Genomic DNA, 27,899 nt, shown 5'->3' with positions numbered 1-27,899 from the left:
GTAGTTGTAGACTGCACTAAGGTCACCTCTGAGCCTCCTCTTCTCCAGGCTAAACACCCCCAGCTCCCTCAGCCGTTCCTCGTAGGTCAGACCCTCCAGACCCTTCACCAGCTTGGTCGCCCTCCTCTGTCCTCTGTCACCAGGTCCCCCACGCATTCAGAAGCAGTCTCAAAGGACGATATTCAGCCACACGGGCCTGGGATGGATTGAAACGTGGAAGAATAAATTATGAGGAGCAGCCAGGCTGTTGAGAGGACCAGTGTGCCCCTGGAAGCCTTTAAAATACGAGGCTGCACGTCTCCAGTGGGAAGTAGCTTGCCCCGAGACGCGGCCAGCGAGCGCCTGAGGTCTGCGAGCGCCGAGCCATTTGCAGCCGCAAGGAAAGCCACACCGACCCCTGAGAGCTTCAAAGAGCAAACAAAGGAGGGCCTGGGGGCAAAGCTGCTGCTCAGAGAAGGAAATGAAAAGGCAGAGGCAGCCAGTAACGCTGCGGCGTGGGTTAGAGACAGAGGTGGGCGAAGAGCAAACGTCTCCTGTGGTGGGAGCTCGGGGTGAGCAATGGTGGAGAGGAGAAGGTAGAAGCAGGGGAGCATGAAGAGCCCCACGGAGCAAACATGGCCAGCCTTGTCTCCTCTCACTTTTATTTTTCCCCCATTAATTTCTGCGGTGTCCCCTCTGTGTTCTGCCTCCCGCAGAAGGGGAAAAAAACCCGAGCAGGTGACGAGGAGAACAAACCTCAGGGAAGAGTCCGGCACATTTAACCCGTGCAGGCGCTGCAGCACTTCCCTGGGATCACCCACTCATCCTCTTCTCTTGAGCAGCACCCAAAAGCTTCACGATGTGGCATCGTCGCGGCTGCGGAGCTGCTCAAGGTTGTCAGAAGACATGGATATAACACAGAGGAAGAAGCAGAGCCTGCATCACTGCTACCCCTAAAGCCACAGAGCGATGGGACTTACCAGTGACTTTTTAATACTAATTTCTGGTATCTTCTGCCATCGTGTGGCCAGTGAGAGTGAACGAGGAGAAGTCAATGCAGAGGCCCTGGTTTACTGCTCCTCACGTTTATTCCACCTTTTGATGGTTAATACAGACTTACTTTCCCGTTCATGATTGCTTGAAATATATATATATTTTGTTAAGCTTACCACTTCATAAATCATTTATTTGAACACTTGATTTCTTGGGTTTGGAAAGTGTCCTACACATACATCGCATCACCAGTGCAGGGGGAAGGAGGAGGAAGCGCTTCATCATTTATTGGCTGAAAGAACTGAAAAAGCTCGATTACAAAACCTGCTCCGATGCCATTAGAGCAAACAGAACCTGTTCTGTACCACGGCACAACAAACGCCCACGGCAGACAGGCAGCAGCTGCCAAGCAGTCCTGGTCCTTTCAGTGAAGTTTGGTGCTCACAAGCTGCTCAGGAAGGATTTAGCCCTCTAGGAAGACTTGTAAAACTTCACAACTAAGCTGTGCTGGCGTAACTGGCACCTAAGGAGAACCTATAAACAAAATGCCTGATGAAGAAAGCAACAGACTACACGCTGCAGGCTGCTCGAGGAATTCCCTGGCTCAGCCTAGAGGAAAATTCAAGTCCCTGCCTGTGTCTGAAGCTGCCGTTCACAGGCCCCGGCAGTACCTGACAGGAGGCAGCTCACTTCGAGCTTGCATTACCTGCCACCACTGCTCATGTTTCACTCCCTCACACACCCTCTGATGAGCAGCCTCCTGCCAAGCCTTCCCTCAGAAACCCCTTCCAACGCCTGCTGACTGCAGCAGCGGCTCACCGCGGAGGGGAAACTGCGAGAGACAGCGTGGGGCAGCTCAGGCCATGTCAAGGGAAGCTTTCAAGAGCGTCTCAACACCAGGATCTGTATATTCAGTATTTAGGTTAAATGAGAGCAGCACACTTAGCCCATAGGCATCTGCGCTGCACGTGTACCTCGGACACAAGAGCATCTTGCTTGCACAGGAGAGCCAGGAGCAAAAGGGACCAGCCCTGTTTTAAGGTCTAGTCAGAGCAGAGTGAACACCCCTAAAGATACAGAAGAATGAAAAATAAAAAAAAAATCCTAAAATCCCCTCTTGGTTCTAAAATTCCAATGTTTCTAATAGTGACAGGAGTCGCTTTTATTGCTTACACTGTGGCCCTTCAGTGTGCCAGACTCCAGTTTACCCTCCCAGCGCCCAGGAGCTGAAAGGCACCTCTGCGTCCATTACCTGCACGTGCAGGAGAATCTGGTGGGAAAAAGAGTCAGCCTCATCCAGCAGCCAGTGGGACGATGACCTACCACAAATTCCTTCCTCAGGAAAGACGAAAGAGCAGGCACAGGGGGAAATCTGTCAGTGAATACTGTAGCTGCTGAGCCTTCGCCTGTGATACAAGCACGGTGCAACAGGCAGAAAGAACCTGAGAAGTCAAGGAAAGGTGAGGAATACATCTAACACAGTCATCTCTCCTTCCCAACATGCAGATCTTGCCACTTCCCCCTTTCCTTCTAACCTAAACCTTCCCAGAAGTACCCTCACTATACCAGGTTCTCTTTCCAGGCTCTCTCAAGCAGCATGGCTTGTACCAGTGACTGTTACGTGGGTACACAGTACGTTTAAGAAGAAGCCACTGGAATATGCCAATAGCCCTCAAGTTTGAGTAGTGGCATTTTCATCAAATCAGGACCACAGATTTTCATTGTCTCTAGAAAGGGTCAAGTCCAGCCTGGGGTGAGACAAGGCCCCAAAGATTTGCATTCTGCTCTGCTAAAAAAAAAAAAACCCCTAGAACTGCCAGCTGACAAAAAGGCTGGACAACAGGGAAAAAGGCAGAGATTTCAAATCCTGAAGGCACTGGAGGAGCACTTCACATCAACAGGTGCTGGGAGCACTTCCCGCGGTGCGATTAACCCTCCCTCAGCAGAGCTGAGACAGGCTGGCTGGCTGGAAAGAGCAGGCTGGGTGCGCAGGCAGCAAGAGCTGACCACGCTCGAAGGCAGAATATGGTCCCATAAAGCTCCCACAGCCTTTGGCTTCCACCTGCTCCCTCTCCTGAGCAGGTGCTGAGAGCTGCTTGGAGAGGGCGAAGGCGTCTGAGGTATGTGCAACATCTTCGGTGTGGTGGTGCCGGAGGTCTGACAGCCCCTCTGTGGAGGGTGCTCGGGGCTAAGCCTGGAGGCCCAGCAGGCGCGCGGTGTTCAGCACATCGTCTCTGGTCAGGTAGCAGCCACAGAGCTGGCGGTACCCCGTGAACGCTTCCCGGCCGTGCAGGATGCGCCAGTTGTCTACGAACAGGGCCTGGAGGCGAAGGGAAAAGGCTGTCAGAAGAAGGGCAACCACTGCAGCCAGGGCCAGGAGCCCCTAACAGGGCAGGTCCTGGAGATCACAGAATCACAGAAGGTGATCTCTTCCAGGTTGGAAGAGCCCTCTGGGATCATCGAGTCCAACCATTGCCCTGACACCACCATGGCAACTAGACCATGGCACTAAGTGCCATGTCCAGGCCTTTCTTAAACCCCTCCAGAGATGGTGACTCCACCACCTCCCTCGGCAGCCCCTTCCAATGCCTAATGACCCTTGCTGAGAAGAAATGTTTCCTAATATCCAACCTGAACCTCCCCTGGCCAAGCTTGAGGCTGTGTCCTCTTGTCCTATCGCTGGTTGCCTGGGAGAAGAGGCCGACTCCCACTTCACTACAACCTCCCTTCAGGCAGTTGTAGACTGCACTAAGGTCACCTCTGAGCCTCCTCTTCTCCAGGCTAAACACCCCCAGCTCCCTCAGCCGTTCCTCGTAGGTCAGACCCTCCAGACCCTTCACCAGCTTGGTTGCCCTCCTCAGGACTCGCTCCAACACCTCAACATCTTTCTTGAAGTGCGGGGCCCAGAACTGGACACAGGATTCGAGGTGCGGCCTCACCAGTGCCAAGATGAAGAATGCCTAGAGGCTGGAAGAGCAAGTAAGGGTATGCCCCGGCAGGCAGGACCTTCCCTGTTCAACACTGTCAGACAGCTCATGAGACTACAGCCAGATGTTTCACGTCATCTAGCACAGCTGGTTTACCTGAAGCCAGCAGTTTTGCTCTGCTTCTAACCACAGGTTAAAACATGGCAGCTAGCAAAGCACAGAAATACATTCTGGGCTCTTTGTTTTCCTACTGGAGAGGCCGTGCAATAGTTCACCAGCAACAGAAACTGGCCATCTTCAGCCTCTGCGGTGTCACTTCCCCCCCCTCCAGGCATCCTTGGGAGCAGAGAGGTGTAGGGGCTCCAATATGATCATCTTCCCTGCTGGACTCTTTAGTTTTTGGGGCTGCATCTAGACCTTGTAGGAATACAACCCCTTCAAGCAGGCACAGCTGAAGGAAGAAGCCATGCACCCGTAACACCTCTCCAGCCTACAACTCTGGCTCTAGCTCTTCGAAGCATCCTCCGAAGCTGCACCCAGCACCCAGCAGAGCTTCCTCCTTTCAGCACCAAGGTGTGCTGAGGCACCTCAGCCGTTTCTGGGGCAGTGAGGACAGCCTGGGTCTCCTGTGATTCGCTGGCAATGTCAGCGTTCAAATATAACATCAGAACAGAAGCAAATTCAGCTTCTCACACCTTTATATCCCCATCAAAATAAAATTTTCTTCTGGAAGAAGTTAGAGGCTGAACATTAAGTGTCCCCAGCCTCTCTGCTTCTGAGGGTCCTCATTTCAGTGACTGGAAAGATCTTCTCTCCCTGAGCTGAGACTAACTTTCCTCGGAGGCAGAGTTTGAATTAAACATTTCTGCCTTATCTGGAAGCTCGTATTCTTTTAGGACGGTAGGAACACACACAACAGATGCCAGTGCTGTAACACAGGGTACCTCAAAACAGCTGTGAAGAGGGAAACTGCAGCACGTGGGGCTTGCCTGAAGCTTTTACCTTAGTGGCAACAAGGCTGCCCATCCAAAGGAGCACCCTGCCTCCCTCCCTGTACCAAACCCACACGAGCCTCCCAACTCCAAGCCCTACCTTGCCCGGCTTCAGTTTGACCCACAGCTCATTTTCAGGTCTCCTGAGCTCTGCAGTGAGTGTGCGGTGAGCAGCGTACCAGCGATGCACGACATCGTAAGGCACGGTGTTGATGACAGCACGATCATAGTTATTGTATCTAAAAGTAAAGGAGAGGTAAGAGACTGCCTGCAGAGCTCCACGAGCACAGCCAGGTGTTTCCAAAGGGAACCCTGTAGAGTCAGTGTTTAAGGGAGGCTACAGAGATGATCGGGGAGGTTACACTGCACGTGCAGGACTTGAAGGAGAACACACAACACTGGGAGGAAGGAGGAAGTTTACTGTTAAGTGTAAAACTGTTTTGGCTGGTTTTCCATGGAAGGATGCGCCGCAACAACGGGCAAGGCTGAAGGCTGTTCAGGATAACAGTGAAGCAGTGCTGGGCAGCCTCCTGCACTAAGAAAGGAGCCCAAGTTTCCTTTGGAAGTGGACCAAAGTCTATGCTCTCCCCGTTCCCTGTATGCCAGGCTAGTTTCTAGAGGCTCCTTCAGAGAAGGGCTGAATTCTGCTGCCTCTCAAATGGGGTGAGATGAGGGCATGGAGCTGAAGGCAGGATGACAGGAGCGAAAAATCAGTGCTCAGCACCGACACTCATCTTTATATCGGTGGTTCTGACGCTTCCTCTAAAGCAGCAATGCACAGCCCAGGAGGATACGCAGGGTGTTTCTGTGGTTCACACCCCTGCCCCTCAAATATACGCTGTTTTTTAGTTTATATCTTCTGGAAAACCACCCCACATTGTCTGCCACAATGCTCTCTCCTCCCCATAAGCAAGAGGCCTCATGTTGATGTTACCTGATCAGATAAAGCTCGTTGTTCCAGGGATAGACGTTGAGGACGGGCCCAACTCCGATCATGTGGTTGTGACAGCCTCCCACACTCTCAACATACTCGTGCTTCAAGGGCACCTTGCTGAGCAGCTCGAATTGGTCAGGGGCTTGCCGGAGAACCTGCTCTGCCGCGTAGAAGCCATCCACCAGCAGCGTCCGCCCGCCCGTGCCCTCATGCTTCAGGCAGTGAAACACCTGGATGCTGCACGAGGGAGAGAATCCAGAGCACAAGAGAAAAGACCTTGGCTGCCTGTCCTGCAGAGAGAAGGCGCTCCCCACAGACCCAGACAGATGTAGATCAAGTGACATGAGCCTGGGAGACTTCAGGTGGTGTAGGATCAGGCCTGTATCAACCAAAGTCCATCCAGGCAGTAGGATGCAGAGGTTGAAAAGCATAAAACTTCCCTAGAACATCTCAGGACAAGAGGACAGTTAAAGAAATGCTGGTTGTCCTGTTAAGGTCTCCAGGAAACTACAAGGGGAGTTCAGGGCGACTCTCACTCAGAGGCAGGTACATCATGGTCTCCCACAAGCAGTCAAGAGAAGTCCCTCAAGGCAACACATTAAAGACCCTTGGAAAGCCTGGAGCAGAGGAGTCCCAAATGAGCAGCTTACCCACAGGACACCCCTTCCCTAGTGGGAAGTCATCCAACTTGGCTTTTGTCCTTCTACTACTTCTCTGAAGCTTCCCCTTCCTTTCATCCAAGCAAGGCAGGCATTGTACTGGCAGGAACAACTACCCAGGAGCTGCCTCGAGCCACCTACGCCCAATTTACACAGTGTACCAACCTCACTTGTCAGAAAATTAATTGTGACCTTCTGGGAAAGCCTTTATCTTCTGATCTCCCTTCACAGCCTCCTAACCCAGTCCCACAGCAAGCGATGTGGCAGAACCTCCCAGCTCCACCCTCACCAGCACCTTTTCACCCCGTGCCCTAACCACGCTTTTACCCACAACAGTTTCAGGATAATTTTCCAAAGTCAGTCCACAAGCGCTGGAGCAAAGGACGCTTTGTGCCTCAAAGGCAGCAACCTCCTCCTGCAGCTCGGGGTGCTGAGAAAGCCTCTTCTGAGGGCAGGCTCTGGTACCTGAGGAGTGAGTTGAAGTCTTTCCCATAGCTTGGGGAGTTTCTATCCTCTACCCTTCACAATAATTTGAGACTTGTCAGCTTTGGCTGATTTCAGATGAAAGCAGATATTCAAATGAACACATCTTTCTTGAAAAACACCTCATTTCCTTTAGAAGCAGGTCAAAGACTGGTTCAAGTGTTTTGGAAGCAAGTCTGAAACAGTCTGGGAAGAAGGGATTTCTGGCAAAGATGGGGGCTCAGGAAAGCCAGAAATTCATGTTCTTCCTGCACAACTACAGTTTTGCAGGACTGCAAGGGTTAATGGTTACCCCGACTAATCCAGCCCATGCTGCCATTGCCTGATGTACTTCAGTTGGCTGCAGATGAGAATACACCTACGTGAAGGGAATCCTTCCAAGTGGAAAAGAAAGGTATAAAAATAGCTGTTGAGTGCTACAGTCCTGGCACCGAGCAGCTTAATCAAAGCTCTAACATAGGCTGAAGCTTTGATTGCTAATTACTTTTTAAAATTTGATTTTGGGGAAGAATTTGTGAGCTCCTAAAACAAGTCAGCCAAGCAGGTAACACTGCAGGTCATGAAAGCACATGGGTGCTGCAGTCAGCTGTTCACCGAGAACATGGAACCCAACTACATCTGTCTGGAAGTGTGTGGCAGGCCCCACGCTTCACAGGTATCCTTCTAGCTCCACAGAGCACACCCAGATCCACTTACTTTGCTCCTGCCACCGAGCTGCTTTACAACAAATGCTACCACCCAAAAGGTTCCTGCCTGGTTGGGCACAGACAGCAGGGCTCAGGGTGCCACCTGGGTAACACTGCCCTTCCTGGGCTGAAGGGCTGCTCTGAAACCCCCGTGCAGCCAACAGGTCTCACCTCTCAGTCCTCCTCTGCTTTTACATCCCATTAAGATGTTTAGCAAGTTAACAGCCTCACTTGGGAAGAGCTAATCCTGCCCTAGGGAGGGGGTGTGGACTGGATGGCTTCTCTTTGTAGCCCCAGTTCTGTAAGAGATCACAGAACTTCCATCCATTCTCCCCGAGGCCATTTCCCCATGATTCCCCTCTTGATTGAGATGAAAGCAGACAAAAAAAAAAAATTAAGCTAGAAATTAAGCCTAAGTCTCTTGCACTTCACTGTGAACTATGATCAGGGCTGCTGACTTTCTTTCTCTGTGTATAAAACTCACAGCCCCGAGGCTGTATCAGAAAAGCAGTTTGCAAAGGAGCATTTGGGAAACAATGCTGTAGCTACAAACTGCTTTTAGAAGCACAGACAGGCGTGACCTCGGAAGGGCTGGGGAAGCCTGGCTTCTGACTACCTCCAGGGCTGCACCGCTGCCAAAAGGCAAACCCCAGCCTGTCCGAAGCAGAGTGACTGCACAGAGCATACATGAGCACAGCACGTACATCAGTTGCCACTCACAGCTTGGCAGGGCAGAAAGAGTTACTGCAGGCTGTGCCAAGGTGAGCTGTTCTCTCTCCTTCCCCGCAGGCTACCACTAGCCCAGCTCAGCCAGCAAAACAAACGGTGCTGGTGTGGGCGAGGAGGGCTTGCCCCAGGTCAGCCGGATTAAGTCAAACCAAGCTTTTGCAGCAACTTTGTACAACAGCTAAGGGTCACTTGCTGCGGGAGGAGCTGAGCCTTGCCAGATGTACCCAAATCAGATCAGCTGCTCCTTTCTGTGAGGCTGGATGCTGTGTGTCACCGAGACTGTGGAGGGTGATTTCAGACGAGGCTGTCAGATACGCTTCAGGGTAGCACAGAAGTGACCACAGCACTGAGCCTTTTTTTGTAGCTACAAAGACTACTGGAACCACAGCAACACCAAGCACCAGCCAGCTATCTAACAGCCAAGTCCTTCACTGCCTGCATTCTGGAAGACCTAGAAGTTTCAAGCATAGGAAACTGTGATCTACAGACTACCCCACTCCACAGGCAACAGACAGGACCCAGAACTGCCGTGTGACTAGTAACAGTACGTCCCATCAGCAGCACTGGAGACAATGAAGCCTGTGCTGCTAAAACAGCATCGCTGTGAATCGTTCCTGCCTTCTGCGCCGTGTGTGTGTGACCCAGCAAGAGCACTTACCCGCAGGGCTCCTGGAAGTAGGTGGTGTCGGTGTGGCGATCCAGAGCCAGCTTGGTGTAGGCAGTGTCTCCCCGAGAGAAGTCGGAGGTGAAGTACCACATTCGACCGTAAATGGTCTCCCTGCGAAGGAGGCGGGCAGTTATCACAGGGCGCTGCAGGGCTGAGCGGGGAGGCAAAGCAGATCCTCTCTGGCATTTGAGGTTACTCCCCTCCACGTGTACAGAGTAAATTAAAGCAGAACAACTTCACAAAATTCACACTGTCAAGAGACAGTGCTTCTAATGCCTCCTTTAGTGCTTAATTTCTCTCTCCCCTCCCCGAGAAGACCGACACAGTGAGCCTTGCTGCCTCTCCACAAATACAGATCTTCTTTCCACCCCAAACATCAGCCCCACTTCAACCAGGGAAGCCACTGAGCGACACGAGGAGTCGCCAGAGTGCAGCCAGCCCTTGCTTGTACCTGCCATGGGGTTGCCCAATAATTTCAATTCTTGTTCTTAGGATCCTGCGTTTTCACCACCTCCACGCTACGACACACACGGAGAACAGACAGGGTACGGACAAACAGTGCTCAGGGGCTACAGGGTGAGAGTACCTGGAGAAAGAGGTTGGCTGGATATTCTTGGGAGCCCTTCATTTCTATTTGGAGTGACTATTCATTACATGAAATCCCTCCTCTTCCAACAGCCCAAGGCAAGTTAAGCTGTTTCTGCAGCTTGGCTAAAACCTGAAACTCAACCCCCAGCTTGCCATGCTGTTGGTGCGTTTTAAACAAGCGCAGAAGAAACATTTCTCAATATTTTTCTGTAGCGAGAGCTACAAATTGTTTTTGATCTCACTGGCTCCCAGGGCCAGGGCTGCCCTCCTAACCTTTCAAGTCAAAACAGGAAATGTTTCCCCTCGCAAAGCTCCAGCCTTCCCAGCCAGGCCACTTCCTTCAGTCACTCCTCTCTGCGCGCAGTTCCACTATCACAAAAGTCATCGTATGCTCCCGAGGCAGCTCCATAACCCAGTGACTCCAGCCTCTCCCCTAGAGAGGTCAGATCCCACAGCACGACACCCCACCTCCGTTCAAGAGGCTGTAAAGACCCAGAACTTCTGTTTGCAAACAAGCCACGCTGCACAATATACAGGATAAGGCAGCACCTGTCCAAACAAAAAGAAAATAACAGTCTACCCCTCATGGCTCCTCCACAAAGCTGTCAGTGGCCTTCCCAGGGCAGCCCTCGTTACCTGATTAAGCTGATCCTTTCCGCTAGGATTTCTGTGTCCTCTTTGGTGGGGGTGACGTTCTCTACAAAAGCGATCCCATATAACAAGAAGTTTTGCAGGAACTCCTTCAGCCCCTCGTCTGTCTCCAGGAAACTCCGGCAGTCGACGGATGGGACCTGGGCTTGGCGGTAGATTTCTGCATTCCAGAGAATCCGCGGGTGCATGACCTGCTGCTTCTGCCCCTCGTAGCTGTTCTTCACCAGCCACTCCAGCCCGTACCGCGTCACGTGCCCGTCCGGCCCTTCGACAAGGGAGAAGGGTCACAGTCACCCCAACCGCACTGAACAGCCCGAGATCGTGTCAGTGCCACCATCAGTCTAGGACAGTCCTCACCCTTTAATTTTGTCTGGTGACAGACTCTTTGCACCCTGATGCCCCCCAAAATATTAGCTGGTTAAGGCCACAAGTCCTAAAAAGCATTTTAATTGCTGCAACGACTCCAGATTCAGAGCTAAGTGTTTCAAATTCAGCGGTTGTTTTCTAGTGACAGGACTCCAGGGAGAAGTAAAGCACTGAAGACAAGCCCATAAATAAAGGTAAGCTACAAGAAAAGGAAGGAAGCAGCTGGGAAACTGAGGAGAAAGGACAGAAAATGTGAATTCTGATCAGGAATACCAGCTCAAACATGACAGGGTAAGGAAAAGAAAACCAATCTGCTCACTACCTGCATTCCTGCTGTGTTCAAACCAACCAATAAAACACCCAGACACTGAAGATACACACATCTCTACGCAAAAAGGGCTGAGGGGGGGAAACAGACACAAATTCAAGACTGAGGCGTGTTGACAGCAACAGCGCTGCTCAGAAGAGCAGAGTTTAAAATCTGCTTCCAGCCAAGTCTCTTCCCAAACCAGCTACTGGTCTAGAGATAAGGCTGCCCCCTCCCAGCAAACTGAAGGGTGGGATCCACCAACAAGGCTCCCTCCAAGCAGGGCTGGTGGTCTGTACAACACGCAGGGTACGGTCACTTTGCTACTTACACGTGAGGAAGAGCGTGGTCTCATCCACTCGGACGGCCTTGGGTTTGATTCCCAGGTCCACGCTCGCCGTGTCCAAGCTGCGCTGGTTCGTCTTGGCGTTGTAGCAGGACGTGGAGCGGCAGTGGTCCCGCAGCCACACGAAATCGAAGCGCATCAGCGTGTTCGCGTACCTCAGCTCTGCAAAGGAGGACAGGCTCAAACTATGCATTGGTGCCGAGAGCCCACAAGTTATAGAATCACAGAATCACAGAATCAACCAGGTTGGCAGAGCCCTCTGGGATCATCGAGTCCAACCATTGCCCTGACACCACCATGGCAACTAGACCACGGCACTAAGTGCCATGTCCAGGCTTTTCTTAAACCCCTCCAGAGATGGTGACTCCACCACCTCCCTGGGCAGCCCCTTCCAATGGCTAATGACCCTTGCTGAGAAGAAATGCTTCCTAATGTCCAACCTGACCCTCCCCTGGCCAAGCTTGAGGCTGTGTCCTCTTGTCCTATCGCTGGTAGCCTGGGAGAAGAGGCCGACTCCCACTCCACTACAACCTCCCTTCAGGTAGTTGTAGGCTGCAATAAGGTCACCTCTGAGCCTCCTCTTCTCCAGGCTAAACACCCTCAGCTCCCTCAGCCGTTCCTCGTAGGTCAGACCCTCCAGACCCTTCACCAGCTTGGTCGCCCTCCTCTGGACTCCCTCCAACACCTCAACATCTTTCTTGAAGTGCAGGGCCCAGAACTGGACACAGGATTCAAGGTGCGGCCTTATGATCCTGCTTACAGAGGATGCAGAGGCTGGTAGACTTAGCACCTCTTTACATAAATTAAGCTAGCTTGTCCCATGATGAAGACCAGGCAGAATATCTTCATAGAAGGCCTGGCTGTCAGTGATTTCACCACGGTCTTGCTTCTTGCAGGCAAGCTCGTCCTGCAACAGGGAGAAGGAGCATGGCTAACAAACATGCTGGTTACATACTTCCATCTCTCACCTCTCTTCACCAAGCAGTAAATTCAGAGCTGTAGAGCAGCTGCTGTACGTAACACAGCCGTAGACCCCAGCACAGAACACAGGTAAGAGCAACCAAATAATCACACCAACATCCAAACCATGCAAGCGTTACAGCCAACATCAAGACCTTGATGCAAAGCTTTGGTATCCATTCAGCACTGCTATAAAGCCTCTCCTTGTCCCATCCTGGGACAGCTTAGGAATACTCCAAGCCCTTCAGAAGGGGCTCAGAGCCAGCAGAGGCAACAGGAGAGCCCTTCCTGCTCACTTTTGAAATCCAGGTATCCGAGGTCACTTTGCAGTGGGAAAACAACCACATCCTTTCTTGGGGCCACTCTTCGATAAAGTACTGAGCAATTCCCTTTGCTTACAAGTGACTCGGAGTACCAACATCTAACCAGCCTCTGCAGACATCCCCCAGGCAGACAAACACTGCACCAAACCAAACAGGCCACGGGGAATCACATGCCTCAGTTGCCAAGTCACCTCCAAAAGCAGAGTGACAAAAGCCTGAATTAGACAGCATTTATACCCCCCTTGCTGGGTTACTGCACGTTCAGACACACTCTCCTTGCTTTTTCTTTAAGCAGTCTCCCAGTGAGGTACAATTTGCATCAAAAAGGCTTTGATGCCCCCCTGCCTCCTGCTGCTCCTGCCATCCAGCCGCACAGACAGGCAGGCTGCTCGAAAACCTGCTCCAGCAACTGCGTTTCACTGAAAACATGCACAAGTGGGGGCAGGACGCACCAAACCAGCCATCCCGCCTGCCAGTCAGAGCCCCGAGCACGGCACAGAAAATAAGGGACTGACAGGGCAAGGCTCCGACGCAGTTATTGTTCAGGAATGCCTCGATTTGATTTCTGATTTAGCATTGCCTTGCTTACCACAAAAGCCTTACCACCAGCAGACAAACCTGCTCCGTCCTGCCTTTGGGAATTCCCAAAGGGAACGTGAAACAGACTCCAGCGTCCAACGCAGGCCATTTGGTGGGGGGGGGGAATCACTCCTGGGAAACAAGGTCAGGAAAGTCTCACTCCTCTTCCCAAACAGCCTCAAAAGCAGGTACACACGCACCCAACACACCTACCTAGATGGTCCCCGTGTAACTGCCAGGCACACTTGAGGGACTCTGGGGCCGTGTGATGCCAGCGAGCCGCAGCAGCGAGGACGGTCCTTCTGTCACAGGGCAGCCACGGCGAGTGATGTCTAGTGCTTCCACCCCGCTGGCACGGCACCTGGAACAGCCACGCCAGCCTCCTGCCCCACATCCTGAGCAGCCAGGAGAGAGAAAGGGGAAAGAACAAGGTGACTCGGCTGTGCTACTGCATGGCAGCCCCGTCTTGATCTCTGTGCTCTTACGCCAGGCACCGTAGGCACTTCGGGAAAGCTGGTCTCATCCTCCACAGCTGTAATTTACCGACACGAGAGGCGAGTGAGAACTAGTCCATTGAGGAGGGAGAAAAGAAGTGGGCATGATGACTGGCAGCCTGGCCAGAGGAGCGAGTCACTTCCCTCCCAGGCACTGTTTGGACATGAAAAATAACTAAACACAGAGTTTGGCGAGTCTCGTATCAAACGCCTTCGCTGCCAAGCCCCAGTACCAGCGTCACTTCTGCATTCTCCCAGTGGCAGCACAGCCAGGCACGCAGCCAGGCTTTCTCCAGTGCCCACAATCCGTGCTTATCCTTAACAACACACAGACAACGAGGCAATCTCCACAAAATCAGGCGCTTTACCCTTGTTTAGACCAGCTGCAGCAGATATTTTTGCAGGCATTGCCAACATCTCAGAGGAAGACCATGAAATTGCATGGGAAGACTGGCTGCCCTCAAAAGCTGCATGTAATGGAGGCAACAGGGAATTAACCCTTAGGGGGTCAATTAATTTTTTAAACAAACAAGCTAATCCAATCCAACTGGAGACAGGAGGAGCAGAGACAAGGGTGTCTTGCTTATTTTGTGACCACCATAAACCACAGCGGAAAACAGTCCTGAGAAGAAACAAGTGAGATCCTCGGATTCATGAGGCAAAGCAATTCCAGAAGAGACAGCTCTGTGTCCAGTGCTCTTGTGCAAAAGACTGGCAAAGCCTCATCTGCTGCAGGTCTTGTCCCCTCTCCAGCCTCCCCAGTTTGAATTCACCGTTCCTGGACAGAACTACAGGGATAAGGGCAGTAAAGTGACCTTGGTTAGAGAAGCAAGAACTAGAGGAATCCAGTAATTAGGTCAGTTCTAGAAAAAGTATGCAAAACAATGAGGAGGAAGAAAATCTATTTCCTCTGAAGGACACAGCTGGCATGGAAGAGAAACCAGCCACGGTTATCCTTCGGCTAGAGATTAGAAGGTGATTTCTCAGAGGGAGATTTGTAACAACTCTTCAATACAAAGGGCATCTGAAGACACACCACAATACCTACTCTTCCCGTTGGTGGTCTCCAGCCAGCCAGAATATCAGGTTTTGTAGAAATGCCAATGCTAAGCTCCGACAGAATGCTTCCCAACCCACCCTAGCTTTGAAAAGTCAGTATAGGAAAAAGAATTGGCCAAATTTGATATGCATATCAAGATATTTCTTCTTGATATGAAGAAAATCTGCAGCTATAGACAACCAGGCATTGATTATGATGTTTATTGGCTTTTACAAAGCTTAAAGAAAGGATTTAACTCCCTGAACCAAGCATTACAACTCAAAGACAGGAGGGAAGACTCTGTCCAGTTTGGCTTTTGGGTATCAAGGATATCCACTAACCCAACAGAGGGGGAAAAAGCAGCAAGCTTGTTTGCACACGCCTGATATCTCCTCACCCAGGACCCAAAGCTGATAGGAAAAGCTCATCTACAAATCCATTTAGAAGGTGGCCTCTGCCTGGGGCAGCTCCAGCCGTAGTTATCTCTTTCTGCACATGTTCCTTTTATCTCGTCCTCTTCCAATATCAAAACTTAGCAGAGAATAAACACAGGTAATGGTAAGTGACCCAGATATTTAATCTAATCAATGAGACCTCTTGCTTCTCTGCTGTTCTTGCTGGAAGCAGACACCACAAACACTCACAGGGAAGCCTGAAATTTAATCTTTCCAAGAGATGCTAAACCTAAGAGGAGCTGAAAATAAAAATCTATATGATTAGACAGGATTTACATTTTGTGTTTGTTTAATCAGAGCCAACAGCTCTCTCCTGGCTGGAATTGGTTGTTTGGACAGCTAACTCTCTCCCCCAGTCCTCATGTTTACCTCACCTTTATGTTTCTCATCTTTATGTTGGCCGGGCGCCACGCAGCTCACCTGGGCAGCAGTGAAATGTGGCAGCTGAGAGATTTCAAGACAAAGCTTCTCTTGAAATTCAAAAAGGGCAGGAGGAAGAAGGCATTAAACTACCCTGCACGTAAACACAAGTGGACTTTGAGAAGGGAGAGATGTTCCATTACCAAGCCTGCCCCTCTGCCCAAGCAGACATTATATGTGAATATCTCCCATGCGGCTCACCCTATCCAAGAGAACCCAACGTGGATGAAAACAGGAGCATGCACAGAACCTGTGCCAGAAGTGACAGGGTGAACAGGAGGAAAGGCAGAGGGAAAGGCAGAAAACTCAAATATCTTGTGATTTGAGGAATTACCATAAGTCTCTTGAGAGAAAAGACAAGAGATGTTGTGAAAGGAGGAGGAAGGAAGAGCGGGCCTCAGGAGGGGCTGGTCTGCCCAGACTTCCCGCCTAGCCCTTCAGCAGTTGGTCTCACTGCTGACACAAGAAGTATTTGAAGTAACCAAGACTGGTTTTTTAAGCTCTTTGACAAAAAGCCACAATTCCCATTTCGAGCAAAGAAAAATACTGAGCCGGAAAAATTAGTAACTAAATAGTTTCAGCAATGAAAACATATGGAAGGAGAAACAACACAAGACTCTGGTCTTCAGCCAGCTCTTAGCCAAAACCTTCCAGGCACAGGGTGACACTGGCCTGCTGGCATGAGGGAAGCAGCTCTGGTGCCGTGAACAGACCTGTGTCATCGCTCTGTGACAGCATGTCCAGCCTGTTTTTCAAGCTTATTGAGCATCTGAAAAAAACTATCCATTTTTCATTAAGCATTTTCGAGTTGCTTACACTCACACACCCTTTTTCATTGCTAGAAGCACCTGGCTAAAGCAAAGGTTTCTGATCTGTAAGAAACAGGAAAGTTTCAGGAGCACAACAGGCCTTACACTTCAAAAAGACAGAGAAAGAGAAAATAAATCGTTTTTCAAAGCAGCCTGAGAAATACTCTGTCTGCAGATCTTGGACACACCCTGCGTATGCTAACCCAGGTGACGGACCCCCGTGACAGGCCAAGTCCCCCCTCTCAGACAGACACTGGACTGCCAGCAGAGTTAAAGGTTTAACAGCCCGAGCTGGCCTCGCTTACCTATTAATTACAAAAGAAACAACAGGCAGATTTGCCATCCCCTGCTGAGAAAGGCTCCTGCTCTCCCACAGACTGCACCGCTGCAGCAGACAGCTCTATTAGATCTCGGCTGTCAGGAGTCAGATTCTCCTTCCAGCCCTTCCCAGCAAGGGATTTCAATTAAATTAAGGAGCTAATAAAGACATCCCAGACACTGCCAGCTTCACAGCTACTTCATTTTCCTAGAAGTAAAGGTAATTATCTGCTCACCCCACGTTAAACACCAACCACCCGACTCCAGACCCCCCCTTCCCATAACCTTATTGCAGTCTCCTCGTTGCAGTTTCTTCATCTATCTCAAGCAAAGCCTTTTCAGGCTGCACAGCTTAGCAGAAACAAGCTCTAATTCTTTTTTCCAGCAAAGCAGCCAACCCTCGTGGTATATCCCCCGCAGGGATACTTATTACAGTAAACTATTATTAAATCACTTTATTCACCTGCTCTGGGTGCTGCCCTGGCAGAGAGGGGCCAGGCAGCTCTCCCGGGCAGGGAGAGGTTGCCTTTTACCAGGGAAGGAGAGAGAACAGCTCTGCCTGCTCTTTCCTTCGCAAGACTGATGGCATCTGACATCTTAATCCCCGTCTGAACTCCGGGTCAGCTACTGTTACCTGGGACCGTGCGAGCACGGGGCTGAGGCGGGGGAAGAGACGGAGCGAGGCTTCGGGGGGGCTGGAGGAACGACGGAGGGTCTGTGCTGGAGGTCACGGCTCTTCCCGGCCCCCTCCTCCGGCTCCCTGCGCCCGCCGGCGCTGCCCGAGGAGCCGAAGGCTTTTACATCAGGGTCTCGCTGGCCTTTTACAGACAAAAAAAAAAAGAAAAGTAAAGAAAAAGCCACGTTACAAACCGCGTTTGGAGCTCCCGGGGCCCTCGGCAGAGGCGGCCCAAGAGCGGCCCCGCGCCGCCAGCGCCCTCCCCGGCGGCAGCAGCTCGGCGGGCTCCGGGACGGGAGGACGAGGCCCGGGGAGCGCCAGGCCCGAGCCCCGCAGCCGGGCCTGGTACGAGAGCCGTGCGCTCCCACCGCCCCGCCGAGCCGGGACCCCCCGCCCCGGGCCCCGACCCACCTCGGCAGCTCCCCCGAGCTCGAACCCGCCCCGGCTCCTCCTGAGCGGCTGTACCGGGCCCCGAGCCCGCGGCGGGGCCGGGCCGGGAGCGGCGGCGGGGCCGGGGCCGCCTCAGGCGGCGCCGCGGGCCGCCCCGGGGCGGGGCCGCACCACCGAGCGCGGGCGGGCTGGGCTAGAGCGCCGCCCGCCATAGAGAGCGACGCGTGGGGTAGAGCGCCCGCACCCATAGAGACGGCACGGGATGGAGAGCGCACGGGGCCGCCACCGCGCCGTGTGGGAGGGGGGCGCAGCCGGTACCGGGCGCCGCCCCGGTGGCCACAAACAGCTGGGAGGCCGTCGTATAGAGCGCCGCGCACACCATAGAGAGCTAGGCGGGCGGATAGAGCGCCGCACGCACCATAGAGACCCGTGTGTCCTGAGAGCGGGGAGGCGGCGGGAGCGGCGAAAAGCCTCTGCGCGTAGCGACGGTCCCGGGAGAGGCTCCGGCCATGGGGCGGGCGGTCAGCGCCGTGCCGGGAGCGCTGGGAGCCGCTTTGCTTCTGTAGCCATAGAGCGCCTCGGGGGGAGACCATAGAGAGGCACGCTGCGGCCTAGAACGGCCCGGGGGGTGGCGCATGCGCAGTGCGCTGGGGCGCGGGCGGGCGGTGGGGCCGAGGCCGGGGCAGCCGGGGCCCTTTTGGGGTGTAAAATGCTGATTTTCATCTAAAGGCACCGGAACCGCAGCCTGTGTGTGCGGGGAGGCTGACGGCAGGCGGGGAGGCTCTGCAGGGCCGCCCGGTCCCGGCGGTGGCGGCTGCCCCGGCCCCGCCGCCTGTGCCCAGCCCCGAAGGTGCCCCTGGGCCTTGTCCCGGCCAGACCTGCCGGTTACCCAGCGCTGAACCGGGGGGGCGCCGCGGGGTTCCCGGGGGCGGCAGCTCTGGTCCCGGGGCGCCAGGTTTTTCTCTGGCACGAAGCATGTTCAGGGCAGGACCCTGGTGCTGAGCGGCCTTTGGGCACAGGGCGAGAGGGGGCCGGATCCGAGAGCCGGAGCCCGGAGGTGGCACTGGGGACGCGGGGCTGGCGGCCTGGGGTGAGGATGGGTGACACACGGTGGCACTGGAGCTCTGAGGCTCGGTGTGGAGGGCTTTAACCCGTCAGTCATATGCTTAAACGTGATGTTTATGCCCCTGCACCCCTGCTCGTCCCATCTGGGGTGCTCAGGAGAAGCCCCCCTGACTCTGTCCCTCCCTGCAGGTGGTCTGAGGCCACTCTCTGGCCAGGATGTCCCTGTCAGCTGGGGACAAGCTGTGCTGGAGGGCAGTGGGGCTGGCAGAGCCTCCCGCAGCGGGCTGACCCTGCTGCCACCAGCCCACCGGACACATCCTGAGCAGTGCTGAGCCCCGGTGTCCTCGGAGGTGCTGCGTGTCTGGGTCACTCGGACCGGGGCCACATCCCTGGCAGGCAGCTGCCCTGTCTCGTGCTGAGGATGGGGCAGGATGAGGTCTCCGTGGTGCCTCCCCGGTACCTGCATAGACACACAGCCCCAGGGAAGCACCCGGTGCTGTTCCGTGCTGTAGATTCTGCTGTGCCGGAATTTCCACCCCTGCTTTTCCAAAATTCAGGCTTTTTGTGTCCTTCCAGCTTCCCTGGCGTCACCCAGACAAGAGGCAGAAGAGCTGCTTGCCGCGATGGCCTTCGCAGCGAGGGGACGTGGTGGCGTGTCACCACGGGTTTCTGTTTCCCTTCAGGAGAGGGGTGGGGGCGGCGCCTGGAGCAGGCGGAGGAGCTGGCGGGGATCTGCTGCTTCCCAAAAACTCGGTGCAGCTCCCAGGGGAGATAAACAAGTTAGTCACTCGCTGAGCTCACGGCAGAGGCATTTCGAACTCCATGAGAATTTGTCGCCGGCCCTTCCCAGGCTGCCGGGGTGCGAGTGTGACCCGGTGCCGGCTCCCCGAGGGGGCAGTGGCCACTGGTGATGCTGGCCCTGTGCTCCTCGTGCTCGGGCAGTGCCCGTCGCCTGTCCCCTGGTCCTTCTCCTGCACGCTGTGGTCCTGGCAGGAGGCCCTGGCCCTTCTCCCGCTGTGCCCCGGCACTCGCAGCCCCTGAGCCAAGCAGGGGCTCAGCCCTGCGGGATCCAGGCGTGTGCCCGACGTGAGCGATGGGCACAAGCGAATACAAATAAACAGTGAATCAGCTGCAGGGGTCTATAGGAGGCTGGGTGGTGTCTCTGCTGGCTGCGTTTGGGACGGGCAGCACAGTGGCACCAGGACGTCCCATGGTTTGTGCCCCATGGGGTTGTTTCTCAGACCCCTCGGGGTGTGGAGCGTGGTCTCTGGGGCTCACCAGGGTTCACGGTCCCTCTTGTGCCACATGGGGTTGTTTCTCAGACCCGTCGGGGTGTGGAGCGTGGTCTCTGGAGCTCACCAGGGTTCACGGTCCCTCTTGTGCCCCATGGGGTTGTTTCTCAGACCCCTCAGGGTGTGGAGCGTGGTCTCTGGGGCTCACCAGGGTTCATGGTCCCTCTTGTGCCCCATGGGGTTGTTTCTCAGACCCCTCGGGGTGTGGAGCGTGGTCTCTGGAGCTCACCAGGGTTCACGGTCCCTCTTGTGCCCCACAGAGCTGAGCCTGCGCCGCTGGCACGTACCCGCTGGGTCATGTGGGGCCGGGGCAGGCAGTGCCGCAGCCATGGCCACCTCAGAGGTGTGTTGGCCAGCTGCTGTCCCCCCCGGGTGCCCGGTGCCTCGGACACGCACCTGCTGCTTGGCCCCGGTGGGAAAGAAAGTGCCAGGGAGCTTTGTGGGGATTTCCCAGGGAGAGCTGGGAATTTGCTGCCCCCCCCTCTTCTCCCCTCCTTCCTCCGGCAGCGGCTCTCACTCGCAGGCTGGTCCCGGGGTCACAAACTGGTTTTAAAAAAAGCAACAGCTCGCACAATGCTCTTCCCTTCTCTGACGGGTGCTGGTGACGAGGTACCGCATCCGGCCCGGGGGGGGACAGAATTAGCCCCGTGCCTGGGAAAGGCCCTGCCAGTCCCTGCGGCAGCCCCAGCGCCGTGGGGCTCCGAGGTCACCGCGCGCGGGGGAAAGTGACTCCGCATCCTACAGATGCATCCTCCCTCGGGCCCGCTCCTTCCCCTCCGACGGGTCGTGCGAGAAATCAGCCCCTCTTCCCTGCTCGTGGGATTCCTTGGAGGTCGCGTCGCCAGCGCTGATGTCAAGCGGTGCTTGCTGTGACGTGCAGGGCGCACGCAGGTTCCTCTCTACACGTGGCTTCTGCGTTGGCAAAAATTGGGGGCTGTTTCCCCAGGGAATTCATGTTTTACAGGAAACGTGGCAATTTCCACAAGAGCATCGGGAAGGCCGAGCAGATGGGGGGTGTCCTGGGAATGGTTCGTAGGAGAAAAACTCTGAAAAATGTCCATGTGGGTGTGGGAACCGTTTCAGTTTAGTGCACATCCAGCCCAACCTGAATGTCACCGTCCAGCCCAGCTCAACCCCATACAACCCACAGCACAACTCAACACAACCCAACCTGAATGATGGAGCCCAGGCGGTCTCAACCCAACCCAGCACGAATGACCCGTCATGAATGACCCAACCCAACAAGAATGACCCGACCCAACATGAATGACCCAACATAACCCAACAGAATGACCCAACATAACCCAACATGAATGACCCAACTCAACAGAATAACTCAACATAACCCAACATGAATGACCCAACCCAACCCAACCCAACAGGAATGACCCAACCCAACAGAATGACCCAACATAACCCAACATGAATGACCCAACCCAACCCAGCATGAGTGACACAGCCCAACCGAACATGACACAAGCCAACCCAATACGAATGACCCAATGCAACCTTAATGACACAACTCAACACAACCGAACATGAGTGATGCGACCCAGCCCAACTCAACACAACCAAACCCATCATGGATGACACAATACAGCAGGGTTGGAGGAGAATCCAGAGGACCTTTTAGAAAGGTCAAGGAGAGGAGGGTCCATGGGCTGGAGCCCCAGTTGCTGGCTGGTCCTAACCTACCCCTGCTGCAAGGCTGTTGTAATGAGATAAAAAGAGCAAAACCACCTCTGTCCCCCAGGACTTCCCCTCTGAATAGGCTGAACTGGTGAAATGTGGCTGCGTGTGAGGGACCTGAGGGTGCCGGGGGGATTTTCTGGTGTGTAATAAGGGGCTGAGCCTCTCTGCTCCTCCTGACTCTCTCCTTTCGTGACACTTATTAGGACTAAAGTCACCTCTAAACATCTGTCTCATCCAGTGATATTAGTTAGTGATTTCAAGAGCGTTGAGGGAATGGAGCCCAGCAGAAAAACCTGGAGCACGCGACTGTGTTCAGAAAGCGAGAGAAGAACCGAGGCAAAGCCCCTGATGTGGCTGTGATCCTGCCTGCGGTGTGTGGCCGCTCGATCCAGGGGCTATCGGAGCCGAGGGGCGCATGCCGGGTCCCTCCGGGCGCAGCGATGGGCTGCCCACGGGGCCACTCGTGCTATCGCTGGCTTTGCTGCTCCGGCGTTACTTCTCCCCGAGGCCAGGCTCCCACTCCCAAGAATGCGTTGCATCCCCATGGAAACACAAATGCTTATTTATTTGACTTATTTCAGTAATTTTGTTTTAATTTAATTCCCCGTCTCTCTTTTTTTTTTTTTGTGTTGGTTATTCGAAGGAAGGAAGGAAGCCCAATCTCGGATGTTTGTTTGTTCTGTCCTGGCCGATGTTCCCTTGGTCACGCTCCAGTGGCTGATAAACTGGCAGGGAACTGGAGCGTGGAGCACGGCAGAGCCTGGGAAAGGCCGGGACCCCGCTTCCCCCAGCCTTACGTCACGGTCTCTCTCCGATTAGCTTGGCCTGGGGGCTGCGTGCTGCCGGCTGCCTCCACTCCCTCCTCTCCCCCTCGGACAGGCAGCGCCCTTGTCACCAGCTCACGGGACCGTTCTTGGTGGGACGTCTGCAAGCAGAGCGTCTCTGTGCAATCCAGATTCCCTCCACCCTGCCCTGGTGCCATCTCCTGAGCCCCTGACCCACGGTGCGGCTGGGACACACGGGTCACCCCCGGCTGTGGGACCACAGAGGGGGAGAACCCACAGAATCCCAGAATCGATCATGTTGGAAGAGCCCTCTGGGATCATCGAGCCCAACCATTGCCCTGACACCACCACGTCAACTAGACCAGGGCACTAAGTGCCATGTCCAGGCTTTTCTTAAACCCCTCCAGAGATGGTGACTCCACCACCTCCCTGGGCAGCCCCTTCCAATGCCTAATGACCCTTGCTGAGAAGAAATGCTTCCTAATGTCCAACCTGAAGCTCCCCCTGCGAAGCTTGAGGCTGTGTCCTCTTGTCCTATTGCTGGTTGCCTGGGAGAAGAGGCCGACTCCCACTTCACTACAACCTCCCTTCAGGTAGTTGTAGACTGCACTAAGGTCACCTCTGAGCCTCCTCTTCTCCAGGCTAAACACCCCCAGCTCCCTCAGCCGTTCCTCATAGGTCAGACCCTCCAGACCCTTCCCCAGCTTGGTCGCCCTCCTCTGGACTCCCTCCAACACCTCAACATCTTTCTTGAAGTGCGATCTGGGCTGGGAGGTGAGCTGTGCTCTTCTCACAGTCCTTCACCCTCTTCATCCAGGCAGGTCCCACTCCACCGCGGCCATCCAGTGATGTCTGAGGCCATTACAGACCTCCCACGGAGGAGGATGGGGTGCTCTGCGTTGGAGCAATCAGTCAGGAGCTTGTCCCGTGGCTCCTGACGTGAGCCATTAGGTTGGAAAGTCTCCCCTTCCTCCAGGCTGGAGTATGTCCTCAACGTGGCCCATAAGAGGCAAACATTTATGGGGTATTGAATATGTGCCACGGGTGAGTAATGTGTGGGGAGCTGGAGGCTTTGTGGTCCTCTTGCTCCCAGCTCCCTGTCGAGGGCAGGGACTAGGTTCAAGGGAAAGGGGAATGTGCAAGGGGGGCTTGATGAGCTCAGGAAGCTTCTGATGCTCTCCTGGGACGAGCATCTGCCTGGGGATGTTGGGGTGGCTCTGGGGGAAGTGAGACCCTGCCTCGTCCCCCAGGATCCCTGGGGTCGGAGGCACATTTGGTGGGCTCAGGAGGTGATTCTCAGCGGCGTGGTGGGAAACGCTGGAGCAAGGAGGCGGCGGGGGGGGTCTCTCTGTTGGAAAGGGACTCTGCTCCAGTGGTCCTTTCTTTGCAGCAGTGGAGGGGCCCTTTGGGTGCTCTGGGTGTCCCCCCTTAGGAGAGGACAGTAGGAAATAGGGGTGTGTGTCCCCCACCCAGCTCCTGCTGATGTCCTCATGCAGGAGACTTGAGGAGGGCGGTGGGCGTGGGGGGTCTTTCCTGGGGAGCGAGTGGGGATGCTCTGGGGGGTCCCCGGGCTCCGTGCGAGGCCAGGTCACCCCAACACCGTGCGGCACAGCAACCACCTCGCTGGCTCGCTGCCTGCTGGCCCGGGCGCTCCTTCCAGAGGATAATATATAGCTTTGATGCTGCTAATTGGAGCTCTTTCCCTTCACTTCCTCCTTTCAATCCTCCTCCGCCCCCGGCTCTGCAGGGTCAATAAGTGATTCGCATTAAAGCAGAGTCTCTGTCGGTTCCCGTGTGGCTCCAGGGGGGGGCTGCGAGGAGGGGGCTGCATCAGCGGCGTGAGTCCTCCAGACCCTCCGAGGATGGGAGACAAATCCTTGCAGGTCTCCTCCATCCGAACCTTCTCCTGCCACGCGGCTCTGCCGCCTTTCCCCCAGCCCCTGGGGTCCCCCTGCTCCTCCTCTGTCTCCCCCGTTGCCTCCCCTCCGTCTGAGCCCCCCGCCCGCTCTGGCCACCAGCAGACAGGCACCATCGATTTTCCTGGGTCAGCAAAACGCAGCCGTGAGGGGAGCGTGAGCCAGGGCCGGGCAGCTGGGACATGTGCGAAGGCACGAGGGTGATGCTGGGGAGAGCTGTCACGGTGCCCTGGGTCCCCCCGCCAGTGCTGTGCCCAGTTTTCTGGGAGAGCTGGGTGGCTCTTGGGGGGTCTTGGTGTCAGGGGCACTTGGCACAAAGACAGACAGTGGAGTTGTCCCCATCCAGGCAAGCTCCCATGCTCAGCCCACCCTGTCAGGGCAGCAGGGACCGGGACCACCTCTGGAGAGCACCCCTGGGGACCATCCCTGGGGAGTATCCCTGGGGACAATCCACGGGGTGCATCCCTGGGGAGCATCCTGAGGAACATCCCGGGGGAGCATCCTGAGGAGCATCCCTGGGGACAATCCATAGGGACCATCCCTGGGGATCATCCTGGGGAGCATCCCTGGTGACAATCCATGGGGAGCATCCCTGGATCATCCTGGGGACAATCCCTGGGGATCATCCCTGGGGAGCATCCCTGGGGAGCATCCTGGGGATCATCCTGGGGAGCATCCCTGGGGAGCATCCTGAGGAGCATCCCTGGGGACAATCCATAGGGACCATCCCTGGGGATCATCCTGGGGAGCATCCCTGGTGACAATCCATGGGGAGCATCCCTGGATCATCCTGGGGACAATCCCTGGGGATCATCCCTGGGGAGCATCCCTGGGGAGCATCCTGGGGATCATCCTGGGGAGCATCCCTGGGGAGCATCCTGAGGAGCGTCCCTGGGGACAATCCATAGGGACCATCCCTGGGGATCATCCTGGGGAGCATCCCTGGTGACAATCCATGGGGAACATCCCTGGATCATCCTGGGGACAATCCCTGGGGATCATCCCTGGGGAGCATCCCTGGGGAGCATCCTGGGGATCATCCTGGGGAGCATCCCTGGGGAGCACCCCTGGACTGCCAGGACCTGCGTGGCTGCTCTGGGAAGCCCTGGGAACAGCCAGGGCAGAGCCCAGCCCTGTACAGGGAGCTTTGACCTCCTCCTCACCTTTCCCAGCTCGTTAAGGGGCTGTAAGCATCTCTGCTGCTCTGCCACCAGCTCTGTGGGTGCCAGGGAGCAGGGACATGGTGCTGGGGCTCACCCCACACTGGTGCCAGCGTGCAGGAAGACCCCTCCTCGTTGCGTGCTCAGCCTCCTGTTCCTCTCGCTTGTGGGTCCCACCACACCAAGTGCCGGTGGCCGGGATCTGCAGCCGGACAAGCTCCTGTCGCTGCTGAAAGGTGTTTTTTTGGGGGGGTGCAGGCAGCTGAGGGTCACTGATGTCACCCATGGAGCCCCCCATGGAGCCTGCCTTGGGAGATGCTTTTCCTGGGAGGGAATGAGGTGGGTTTGCAAGACCCTGGAGCAGAGCATCAGCTCATCATGGGTCTGGCCACCACCCTCCCCGCTCCCCTGGCCCCCACCGTGCTGGAGAGGGGAGCAGACCTGGCCTGAGTGGGACCTCCACGGTGTCACCTGCACCTCGGGGGCTTCGGGCACGTGCTGCTGGGCCACGTGTGATGGGTGGCCGTGCCCAGGGGGGTTTGGGGCTCACAGCAGAGCAGGTGCCTACGGGGAGGTGGGAGATGGGCTGTGTCGGGGGGCAGTGGGGGACGGGGTGTAGGGGGATCTTGGGCTCAGCAGAGGAAGGCAAGGAGGTGAGAGAAGGTCAGCAAAGTTTTTGCCTGGCCCAAAAGCGCTTAGGCAGGAGGGGCCGAGCCTCCAGCTAACCACGGTTATTTAATTTATTTTTTCTAAATAAAAAAAAAAAAAAAAAAAGGAAGGAAGTTAATAAATAATGTAAAGTGGAGAATGCATTAATGAAAGGGAGAGAGAGGAAAAGAGAGGAAGGGACAGGGCAGAGTGAGAGTGCGGGGGGGAGAGATATTCCTGCCCGGATCGATTGGCTATGATTACATTAGCCCTATCAAATATTCATACCACATTCCACGGGAGGTCACGGGGTGTGTGCCTCCAGTTTAGCTCTGCCTTGGCGCAGGGAGCGGGCTCCGAGTGGGGCTGCCAGCTCCCCTCGCCCAGGGCTGGCACCCGCTGGCACCCCGGGGCCGTGCGTGATGCTGCGGGTGGGGGCGAGGGGGATGCTGAGGGGATGCGGGTCCTTTGCAAAGGGCTGTGGGGACACACGTGTCCCAGCCCCAGCACCTCGCTCCTCCCCAGCACCATCTCTGCTCCCTCCCCGGGGCCAATGGTCGCTGTTACTGGCTGCTGTGGGCTGGTCCTTACTGGGGAGCGCCTCAATGGGGGATGTGAACTGGGACGTCCCTTCGCCAGGTGGGAAGGGGACAGCCGGGGCCACGAAGGACGGCAGGAGGTGGCCGAGGTGCCATTCAAGGGCAAGCAGGTCTGCCACCGTGGTGCCCACCTGCCCGTCTCCCCCTGCCTCCATCCCCTCCGGGAGAGGAGCACTGGGGAGAAGGACCCGTGGCACCAGCAGCCCCGTCTCGGGTGGCTTTCAGGGCCAGAGCTGTCCCGTGGCTGGAGAGAGAGGTTGGGGTGGGCTGAGCCTGGCTCAGGAACCCACCCGCAGCGGCCCTGCGCCCCGGGGGGCTGCTGCCTCCATTTCCCTCGCCCGTGCCTCAGTTTCCCCATACTGCGATGCTGCCAGCGAGGGGACGCAGCCCCGTACCCCCACCTTCCCGCAGCATCACCGGGGCACCGCTGCCGTCCCCGCAGCCCCCGGCCCCGCCGAGGCCCCCGCTGCCCCCCGCCCCGCCGCGGCCCCGGGCAGTGCGAGCCAGCGCCGCGTTCTCTCCTTACATTAATAAAAATTTTACAGCACGGTGGCAGGAAATGCATTTTCGGTTCATCTGCTGCAGCTATTAGATTACCAGGAAATGGCTGGCTGGCCGGCGGCCAGGGCCTCGGAGGGCCGGGGCGGAGGGGGAAGGCGAGCGGAGCCCGTGGCGCTGGCGGGCACCAGGCTGAGCCCATCCGACCGCTCCTCATCCTCGCGGTGGGCCAGGCTGTCCCCCGCCAGCTCTGCCCGTGCCCCTCGGTGCTGGGTGGGGGGCTGCGTGGGGACGCGGGGCAGGGGATGCTGCGGGGTGGCAGGGATGGAGCCGCTCCAGGCTGGGGCGAGCTGGGAAGGCGTTTGCTGATGAACCCCTGCTCCACCAGAGCAGCAGAGCCCGGACCCGCTGCAGCCTCCGCAGATGGGACCAGAGAGAGGGGGAAGGTTCGGGGCTGGGAGAGGGAAGGGGCAT

General features: G+C 55.7%; 1 protein-coding gene across 5 annotated transcripts; it reads right to left on the bottom strand.

The window, feature by feature from the left end:
• Positions 1-1,048: 1,048 nt before the first annotated feature.
• TMLHE (trimethyllysine hydroxylase, epsilon) lies at positions 1,049-17,905 on the bottom strand. 5 transcript variants are annotated; one of them, XM_068409049.1, is made up of 10 exons: positions 17,792-17,905; positions 17,339-17,522; positions 13,383-13,564; positions 13,194-13,301; positions 11,293-11,469; positions 10,274-10,553; positions 9,041-9,160; positions 5,826-6,062; positions 4,992-5,130; positions 1,049-3,292 (listed from the first exon to the last, which is right to left on the bottom strand). In XM_068409049.1, the coding sequence occupies exons 3-10, from the start codon at positions 13,561-13,563 to the stop codon at positions 3,161-3,163; spliced, it is 1,374 nt and encodes a 457-aa protein (XP_068265150.1). In that variant the 5' UTR covers position 13,564; positions 17,339-17,522; positions 17,792-17,905; the 3' UTR covers positions 1,049-3,160. The 5 variants fall into 5 exon arrangements, with proteins under 5 accessions (XP_068265150.1, XP_068265152.1, XP_068265153.1 ...); XM_068409051.1 differs by having other exon boundaries at positions 13,209-13,301; XM_068409052.1 differs by lacking the exon at positions 13,194-13,301.
• Positions 17,906-27,899: the final 9,994 nt, after the last annotated feature.

The sequence above is a fragment of the Nyctibius grandis genome, chromosome 10, assembly GCF_013368605.1.
Source record: "Nyctibius grandis isolate bNycGra1 chromosome 10, bNycGra1.pri, whole genome shotgun sequence".
In the NCBI taxonomy this organism is placed as follows: domain Eukaryota; kingdom Metazoa; phylum Chordata; class Aves; order Nyctibiiformes; family Nyctibiidae; genus Nyctibius; species Nyctibius grandis.
This window is presented reverse-complemented; position numbering and strand designations above follow the sequence as displayed.

Excerpts from the sequence above, each read along its gene's own strand:
- TMLHE (XM_068409049.1), bottom strand. The coding sequence starts at position 13,563 with ATGTGGGGCAGGAGGCTGGCGTGGCTGTTCCAGGTGCCGTGCCAGCGG. Across the intron at positions 11,470-13,193 it reads AGCAGGTTTGTCTGCTGGTG|AGCTGAGGTACGCGAACACG; the intron begins GTAAGGCTTTTG and ends CCTCCTTTGCAG. Across the intron at positions 5,131-5,825 it reads AACGAGCTTTATCTGATCAG|ATACAATAACTATGATCGTG; the intron begins GTAACATCAACA and ends CTTTACTTTTAG.